The 9,917-nt window shown below is 37.8% G+C and overlaps 1 protein-coding gene across 1 annotated transcript; it reads right to left on the bottom strand.

The window, feature by feature from the left end:
- Positions 1–5,699: 5,699 nt before the first annotated feature.
- Positions 5,700–8,533, bottom strand: LOC113044577 (homeobox protein Hox-B1-like). The gene is made up of 2 exons (XM_026204676.1): positions 7,597–8,533; positions 5,700–6,856 (listed from the first exon to the last, which is right to left on the bottom strand). Exons 1-2 carry the CDS (start codon positions 8,225–8,227, stop codon positions 6,540–6,542), a joined length of 948 nt encoding a protein of 315 aa, XP_026060461.1. The 5' UTR covers positions 8,228–8,533; the 3' UTR covers positions 5,700–6,539.
- Between the last annotated feature and the right edge of the window lie 1,384 nt (positions 8,534–9,917).

Below are 9,917 nucleotides of genomic sequence, written 5' to 3'. Positions count from 1 at the left end.
GAGGAGTCACACATGTCTCAGATGAAACATACAGTTTGATATGAGAATAGGTTTGGATCGGTAACTCTGAATGGTACTTGCAAAACATTGTTTTAAGTGCCACAGCTCAGGAGTCTCTCTTTAAGAAACATCTTTTCTGGCGTGTTGTATGAAACTCATACTAGAGCTGAACAAGCATCAGTTCCTGACTAATCCAGCATTTAGGTACCAACGCACATGTTGTTTTCTGGCTGTTAAAGGAGAGTTTACAGTGATGATACGTACAGGCAGAGGGAACGAATGACTGAGAGAAACGTGTGTTATTTTTGGAGAATCAGATGGTGAGGAGAGTAGAAGGATGAGGGGTCATCATGAATGCCTACAAGGTCACACATCAGTCTATTGCTAAATCATAACTGTTCATAACTGTCACTGTTTCCCAAACATCTAACAGTACATTTACAAATTGCTAGTGAGAAATAACTTATCAGCTGTCAATTACTTGCAATACTAAATAAAACAAATCACGAGGTCATATTTCCTTACAAATATGCATTCTTGACATATATAACACCTAATGCATTGCACATATCTGTTTCTATACAGAGAGAGTATGTGAAAGAGAGAGATTCTCAGATTCTAATCTCCATTTGAGATAGAAATACCTTGTGACAACATGGCTGTGTTTGTATGAGGTAAACAGGGCTATTGTGCGGATCTCCTTCAACACTTTGCATGTGTAAGGGACGGGCTGTAGGGTGACGTTCTCAATCGAACTAAAATCTGATACCACAAGCAAAAGCGTGACAGAATAGAAAAAGCATCATGTAAAACATCATCATAAATCACGCGCATTCCTAAAACGGCCTCAGAAACTTTTATTAACAAACATCTGATGGTTTAGATGTTAGGCAATTCAATTAAATCCCGAATGAACTAAACACGCCTAAATCTGCTTTTAAGGTAATTTAGTGTTTGTTTGCGCACGCTTGACATTGGAATCTAAACAAAGACTAGTTCCGTTACAACAGCATTATGATATTAATTTATAGTTTTGCATTACCGTGGTTAAAATGGCTGTATTTGTAAAATATGCAGTTTTATAAAAATAAGCGTTGGTAAATGCGTTATGTTGTGTAACCTGTGATGGCTTCTGTTTGGTGGCCTGCTGGCCTGTTCTCTGGCCTTCCTCAAGAGTGAGACAGGAATTTTTCTTTTAGATAACCTTTTGCTCTGAATTCAGCCAAGAATGTGAGAATAAACAGAATAGATGTTCTCCCTCCTATACTCACCGGTTTTGAAATGGCCAGAACTCATTAGTTTTATTTATTCGTTTGATTAAAAACCTGATTGGATGTGTATTATTATTATTATTATTATTGTTCTTGTTCTTGTGGGTTATTAATATTACTATTATATTTTTAAAATAAGCAGATAATGTTTTACCATTTTGTTTTAATGCAAGCAAGTTTTAATTCCATTTTAATTATATATATATATATATATATATATATATATATATATATATATATATATATATATATATATATAATATATTAGCATCTTTCGTCAGATTCCAATTGTTCTCTTTTCATTCCAGGATGTTCTCCTTTGCGTCTGGTCAGCTCAGGGTCATGGTAAGTTCATTGGGGTTTTTAACACATTCAGTTGCATTCACCTTGACGGCCTCCTGAGTGGGTTGCGCTCCTTTTCACATTTGATGGATTGTGAAGAAAAACATACTTTTTTTTTTATTTGGTCTTACACCATTTTTAACTAAAGGGCAAACGGTCATGAAACTTATTGAAGAGTTCAATTATATGATGTCATATCTTTATGCAGCCATATTCTAAACGTCAATAATTCAATGAGACAACAACAATGTGACTGTGCGAAGCGTTATGTTGTGATTATTGTTTATATCAATATTATTAATAATAATAATAATAAATTGTTAAAATAAATTAGATGAAATTGTTATTTAGGAATGTTGGGTATTGTTAAACAATAACACTGAGTGTAAGCTTTAACGTAGCTTTTTCAGTAGGTTAATTAAATAAACGTTTCTCCCGCTATTTAGAGAAGTTATGTAAACAGATTAATAATAAAAATGCAATTTAAATGTAATTGAAAGTAAAACTGCTGGGAATGCAAAAGTCGCTTTAATAACTATTTAGCTACCGTAACCTATTTAAAAATAATAATAATAATAAATAAATCTGCATTAATCATAATTAATTTAATGTGAGAGACACAAAGCACATGAGCTCATATTGTCAGGTCAAAATAGAAAGTTAGGCCAGTTACTGTAGTTCATCTTTAGTTTACTCCAAATATGTTTGTCCAAATATAAAAAAAAATCCTGACATTTCAAGAGTTTGTCGAAGTGAATTGTTGTTGATAATTGCTTTTTCGTTTTTACCTGCCATATTGCACACTTTTCCTTGAGGTGCTAATTTCATAACCATTAATAAAGGTTTATCAGTAATTTAAATCTTAAATATTAATAATTTGTACATTTTTAAAACGTCTTAATGTTGTTTTCTGTAATTCACGAACAAGCTGTTTGTTTCTGAATCGAAAGCTTTTTAAATTAATTATTATTAGTTTATATATATATATATATATATATATATATATATATATATATATATATATATATATATATATATATATATATATATATATAAACTAAAAAAATAAATAATAATTACGCTGTGGTGCTGATCGGGGAGAGTGGAATAAACGGGTGAACAGCCAAAGAAATCAAGAGAGACAAAGTGAAGCCCCAGCACGGTGCTCGCGGCGCAAGCTGAAGGGAGAGACCTGCGCGTGACCCCGGCGAGATGGAGGCCCGTTCGCAGCTCCTGACAGGCTGACCTGCCGATTTCTAATATTAATTCGGCCTGAACTCTTCGTGAACCGAGGCCAGGGGAGAAGCAGTCAGGGGATGTTTGAGGCAGGACTCAGGGCAAACCTCTCCGCCTGAGCAAATATTGGGGTAGTCCGTCAGAGGGTCGTGGATGACATGGAACTGTCAAGCCCGCGTAAACTTTGGGGAAGAGGTGAGGCCACAAGAGAGTGAACGGGGGGGTTAGCCAAACTTGTTTCCTGAAATGTTCGAAAAACGACTTTGCGACTCCCTCCCCTAGTTCTCTTCAGCACTTGTCAGCACCCTCCAGCTCAGAGATCATTCCCCCAGTTCTTTCACCGGAGTCTGCCCTCTCTCTCCCTCTCACCTGCTTTGCTCTGCATGTGTTTCTGAGGTTGACACAAAAGAAAACTGAGAGTTCCTCAAATCTGATGTCTAATTTGAACGAAAGTCTGTCAGTAGAGCACAGACGGAAAACAGATGTGTGCGCGCGTGGACTTATGTGACGCTCATTAGCTTATTCACTTAGATTTTCTTTTGTGGTGACCTTTTAATATTAAGGAATGACTTGAAATTAATCTTCGAGGGAGATGTATGTCCAATCTTTGTGACTACCCTAAACAAGTCCTGTAGAAACTGTAATAATGTAAAACAATTGGCAATATGTGTCACTGTAAAAAAATAAAAAACTGCATGTTTTCCGTTTACTTTCTAGAAAAAAAAAGAAAAGAAAACAACAAATTTACCCCAAATGTTGTCCCAACTAGTGAAACACAGTTGTCTGAACAAAGAATTTCATATTGCTAAAAAGTTAAGGCTTTGTGAATTCCCAGCATGCAATGCAGTATGAATAAAGTATGCAGTTATAGGATTATGTTATGCTGTTTGGTGCCTTCATCTAAACTTTTGTTGTTGTTTTGTTATTATTGTCGTTGGTTATTTGTTGCACTGTGATGTAAAGACTTATTGTCATCCGTAAATAAACATTAAAATTATAATGTGGTGAGCTTTTAAACATTATTTTCATCCAGAAAAAAGAAAAAGAAAAATATCTCAGCAACAGTAACTGCTATTTTAGTTGCTGTGACAAAAATAATAATAATAATAATAATATATATATATATATATATATATATATATATATATATATATATATATATATATATATATATATATATATATATATATAAACACAAAAGACAATCAGTTTTGAATAAACAATTATATTATATTTATCTTGATTAAACAAAGTATCTTTACTGAAAAACTATTGTTGAGACTCAAAAGTCTTACTGCATCAAGTTGCCTTATTTTTAAACTGTTTATTTTTTTTGCAGTGTAGGCCCACACAAATCACTATATATATATATATATATATATATATATATATATATATATATATATCTGTATGTGTGTGTGAGTGTGTGTGTGTGTGTGTGCATTTTGGCTTTCAAAGGCAATACATATGTATTGTTTTTGCTATGGGAAATTGAAGTAAAGTCAGAGACAAAGGGTTCAGGTAAAGTAAAGGGTAACCTCCATGTAACCCCCCTACTGTAAGCATTACTTTACGTTTCAATGCAGACCACGGATGTTGACCGCGGGGGTAGCGGTTGGATCAAAGGCCCGTTCAGGGGGGTACAGGACAAACGGCCCGAACAGCGTGACTGAAATCTGCACCAGCAGATGGTCGAGAGAGAATCATAGAACTATTGCTGTGTCGTCTTCATTTCCAGATTGTATTGGTTTAGATTGTGTATATACTTTGAGGGTAGTTATTATCTTTTAAAATGCAACCTGATATATCTATGGAATGATAAAAAAAAAAGTATAATAATCTTAGAAAATGTTTCTAAAAGGTACTTTTGTAATACTAGGGAGATTATGAATCCTAAAGTGGTATTGCCATTGAAGTCGTAATTAGTATATATTCAACCATAGTTAAATGTTTAAATGTTTTTGAACATTACAGAAACCAGTCTACTGCATAACAAGTGTTTGCCTTCGCTTAAAAGAGCTGCTTGTTACAATGTGTTGTCTTTCTTGCCACAAAGACACTGGGCTGGTGAGAGAGAAGCGTTTGATAACAGAACCTCACAGAGAGCTGCTGTGCCTGAATATCTGCAGTCCAGCATTGTTTTCCTCTGAAGTGGACCTAATGTTAACCTTGCTGCAAAGATCCAACATGTCTCTCATGGCACAGTTTTAATTCTACGGATTTTTAATGACTTGATATGTCAATTACAATAATATTTTAACGGCCGTCAGAATTGGAGAGCTCATGTAAACTGTCAAAGTCGATATTTTTTACCTTTATGAATGCTTTAGCTATTTGTTGTTGAGAACTCGAGAATGACAATTCAATGCATGCAACGAACTATCCTAAAGAATTAAGGTTTTGAACATGTTTAGCAAATAAATAAGAAGCCCATTCATAACAACACTCAATAACTTAGAGATGCACCGCCCACAATTCAGTTCCGTTTCTCGAAAGCTTGTCTTCAGGATCAGTGCTATTTGTGCCACCCCCTAAACCACTCAGAGAGAGAGAGTCTGTTTGGATGTTTAGATATCCCAGAAGCACACAGAGGTAAAAAGGTCATATTTTAACACCCTGATTGCTCCACAACATTCCGTTCGGTTCTCCGAGCATCCTATAACACGTGACTGGTGGACACTTTAAGTGAAGAGAAGAACTGATGAAACACTGTCATCATTTAAATCCCCATATTATTTAATTATTTTATATATATATATATATATATATATATATATAATATTATTATTATTATTATTATTTTTTTTTTATGTTACTTAAACATGTAAACTGGTGGCAGACACCGCTTCAGTAAAATATTGTTTTTATTCGAGGTAGATAAAGAACTTACAGAAACATATGATTGAGACATTTAGATTACGGAATCATACAGACAGTAACTAATAAAACTCAGCTCGTCTGCACATAAACAAAAACAAATAGGCTAAAATATCAAATTATTTACATGTTTTAAGAAACGTACATCAAAACACCCTGCATTGCTTTTTTATTTATATTTATTTATTTTATTACAAACGGAATAGAACTTTTCCTAAAAATTCAAATTTTTATAGTAAATTAGGCATGGCTAGCAACACAGTATTAATTATTTCTCACTGTAAATTGACAAATAATTGAATACACAGTGCGCACTGAGAAATAATCGTTCTAGTAAATTGTGCTGGTGTTCACTAAAGGCCTACCCTGTAAACGTATAGTGCAAGGAGTACAATAGCCCCTATAGCTACAATCCTCAAAACTCAAATATATGAAATGTGTACATCAAATAAAAATACATTTTCGTAAACGCAACAAAAAAACACCAATACATATTTTGACAACACAATTAGCTCCCTGTAAAGTCAGTTAGGTTCGTTTAGAGACTTGTAAACATTGTGAAAGTGCATTATATTTATAATAGAAATACCCTGTATAACACACACAAACGTTTCCAGGGAGTATTTGAAATTTTGTTCGAGCAGACGGTGTAACTTTGTTCGTTTTTGTGCTAAAAGTCACCTTAAATAATTCCTAATCGTCCATCATAAAAAAGAGAAGGGCTTTCGGGCACATTGTGGAATGCTTAAATTAATAGACTTTAGTATATATTTCGAAACTGTGGCTCAATGCACCCGGAACTCTTGCCATCGGTTAGGAATCCGGGCTTGGAGAAGCTCCTGGAGATGTTGAAGTTGAGTGATCAGAGTGATCCTCGAGGTCTTTAGACAAGGTGGACGAAGCAGGCGCCAGACCCTCCTTCTCTCGCTTCTTCTGTTTCATTCGGCGGTTCTGAAACCATATCTTCACCTGTGTCTCGTTCAGCTCGAGCGTGCCAGCGATTTCGACGCGCCGCGCTCGCGTGAGATACTTGCTGAAGTGAAACTCTTTCTCGAGCTCCGTGAGTTGTTTCGTTGTGAAATTCGTCCGGATTGTGTTTTGTGGTCCCAGTCCGTAATCGGCCACTTTAGCTGCGAGGGGAAAAAAATTAAAGAATAGTTAAATGGGTGTTTGTCAAACAATGAAACACACAAGTAAAGGACCATAGTATTAATTAAACGGCTTATTTTGTAAACACACCAACAACAATCAAGTGTGCTCGTGTTCTTAAACTTTATTAGATGTGACCATCTAAATTTTATCACGCATGAAACTCGGCAAGTATTGCAAACTTTTGTTAACCTTACCATAATAACCCGGTTTTATATTTTATCAATTGTGAAAGAACTCATAATGGGGTCTATGGAATACATGCAATTCAATACTCCCCAAAGGTGGCTTTATGAGCACTCAATTTGTACAGTATGTCAAAATGGTGGCCCCCGTGCGTAAAAGTTGGTGCACTAAATCGTTGCGAGGCAAACACTGCTGGGACAGGAGACGAAGGCTTAAGAACACAATGGAGGCCAACAAAAACGAATGTTGCGCGGCGAGAACCGGGGTCAAGCTAAGGATAACAGTGCTGGTGTATTTCCAAGGCCGAATGAAAGCATGTCTGCTCGAAGCATTAACGCAGAGGGAGATGGGTTGAAACTGAAGTGAACAGGTCAACTCATCTGTCTTTAGATATTTTTGGTAGGCTAAATAAAGTTTCTAGTTTGTGTACAATTTATTGGTGATCTGCAAGCTTCTTTGCATTAAGGATATGTGTAAGGCATAATTGTTCTCGATTTGAGTGGAAAATTTTCGTCATAGAGGCAATTTAATCCACCTGTTTTAGGAGGGTTCCTTTTGACTTTCATCCAGTCGAATGTCTTCTCAGGTGGCGACTGATCCATGTCCCTCTCCCTCCCTTGGGAGGCCGATAAGTCGGCGTAGGTGCCTTGTGAGTATCCTCGCTGGTGGTCCTGGCCTTCGCATCCATGATGCTGGTAAGGTGCGGCTGGAACGGCTCCCTGCGCCCCGCTGTATGCACCAGCCATGGAGCCATAGTGAGGACCGACATTTGAGTTTGAAAACCCCGATGAGTGATAATACATCCCATCCTGCTCAGGGTTAATGAAATACTGGTGTTGAGCATAGTCCGGGTTGGAGAAGGCCTGGGTCCCATAACTAGTAGTCCCCGTGCCACCGTAGGTAAGGCCATGAGTTTGGTGCTGGGGATGCGCGTAAACGCCGCTGTGGTGCTGATGTTGTGCTGCTGCTGCTGCTGGCTGGTTGCTCCCCCCTACGTAAAGTCGTCCATCAGCGTTATAGCTGTCACTTGCGTGTCCGGTATGGAAGGGGCCCGAGAGCGTCTGAATCTGATCCAAGTGATGGTATCCAGCCTTGGGCGAGTAAGCGTTCGTCCCACGGTTACAAATGGTGTACTCCAAAAAAGAGTTCATTCTGGAATTGTCCATGCGCAATTAAAGGCGGAGGGTCAGCCTGAGAGATCGGGAGAGCCTCCTGTCCTGCAAACTCGCAACAGTATGTCATGCGGAAGGGGGGAAATGCTTACCTCTGGAGTATTTGCCCATGCTTCCCTATAACACATATTTACCTCAGCTGCTGGTCACGTGATACGTCACGGCGCCAATGGTGAGGGGACCTCCAGAAGTTTGTCAGCGCGAGGCGACCATCCATCACGCGCTTGACATTAGCATGACAAAGCCACTTCAATCAAACTAGCCCATCAATCTGATAACAGTTAGAATATGTCAAACCCTGCGAGAAAGGCACTCCGACGGAGAGAAAGAAAGAAAGAACGATTCAGACTTTGCATTGAGATTTTGTTCTTCATCTCCCTTCACTTACCAGACGCATTTAGTTTCTAGTTTTAATCTCGCGAGTTAGTGAATAATACGTTTTCTTCGTATACTGTAATGGGCTGAGGTAGGCCCAGGGGATTGTCCTCTTTAATAAAAGTAATATTCAGTGTTGCCTGTAAGACTAGCCGAACGCAGAGTTTATTATGTGTGCTTAGGAAGGAAATCTCTTTAACACTCGAATTGGAGGTGACGCCACGGTTCACAGATCGGCCCGGGTTGGCTTTGGACCCGTCTAATTGAATCACTGAACTGATCTGTTACCAAAACGAAATTAGTTCGACAGCGAGCCTTCTGTTTAGTCCAAACGAGCAGGAAAAGAACGCCAACGAGTTCCTTTTCCTCTCACAGTCTGTAGAAACATGTGTTGCTGCATTGCTGCCTGTTTTTCCATCGTTTTGAATCCAACTGCAGATCAAAGTGTGTAAGATAGTCTTTACAGTTTCTAAGTTTAGTTTTAAAACCGTGGGTTATAAAACACGCGTTCTAAACACAACTTCCCAAAACTTTAGGACTGTAAGTCAAACTAATGAGCTCGTCTGCAGCATGGGATTGCTTGGCAGGCGTTGGTGGACAGCAGAAGAGAGAAGCTAATAATTAATTAAGATGACAATGCTGAACAAGTCTACCTCTTCACATGAAGCCCACGCTCAATATAGGGGGGCTGAAGAAGTTAGAATATATTTGCTCATTAGTACATGGTGGTACATGAAATGGTAACAATGTGACGCCCACAGTGATTTGTTATCCGTCGATTCACTTGCCGAGTGATTGTCTAGTTGCGCAGCCAAAGACTCCAAACTACCTTGAGCAGTTTTGTTAGCACTGTTGTAGCTCTAACCTACACTCAGGAGCCCTCGAGGCCTCTGGTCTTCTGGTTGGTGGTTGTTTTAAACGTTTCCATCAGTTAGTTGGTTGCAATGTTTTGTGCAGGCTATACCAGCATCATCACTGCGCGAACACATCCTACCAGATCTGTTTAATTAGTTGGAACAGTTCGTGTTTCTAATGATCACACACGAATCATCAATGTCATGTAATATTCAACGACCCTCGCTAGAGCCTTTTGATGAAAGGTTTGCCAACCCTTAAGTTTTTTTGAATCTGATGTTCTTTTCAACGCTTCTTCAAATGACCGCGCAAAACTTTTATTAAAATTACAAGAGGCTTGTGTAAGGGGCAGCTATTAGAGCAATATTGATCCGGATTTTGAAATGGATGTGTGAATAAAAGTTTGTTTCCTTCCAGAGCATACAAGATAAAATATTTATAAATGAGACTCCAT

This window comes from Carassius auratus, chromosome 3 (genome assembly GCF_003368295.1).
Source record: "Carassius auratus strain Wakin chromosome 3, ASM336829v1, whole genome shotgun sequence".
NCBI lineage: Eukaryota > Metazoa > Chordata > Actinopteri > Cypriniformes > Cyprinidae > Carassius > Carassius auratus.
This window is presented reverse-complemented; position numbering and strand designations above follow the sequence as displayed.

Coding starts and splice junctions, on each gene's coding strand:
- LOC113044577 (XM_026204676.1), bottom strand. CDS start 8,227: ATGGACAATTCCAGAATGAACTCTTTTTTGGAGTACACCATTTGTAAC. Junction 6,857..7,596: donor AAGGAACCCTCCTAAAACAG/GTGGATTAAATT, acceptor TTCCCCTCGCAG/CTAAAGTGGCCGATTACGGA.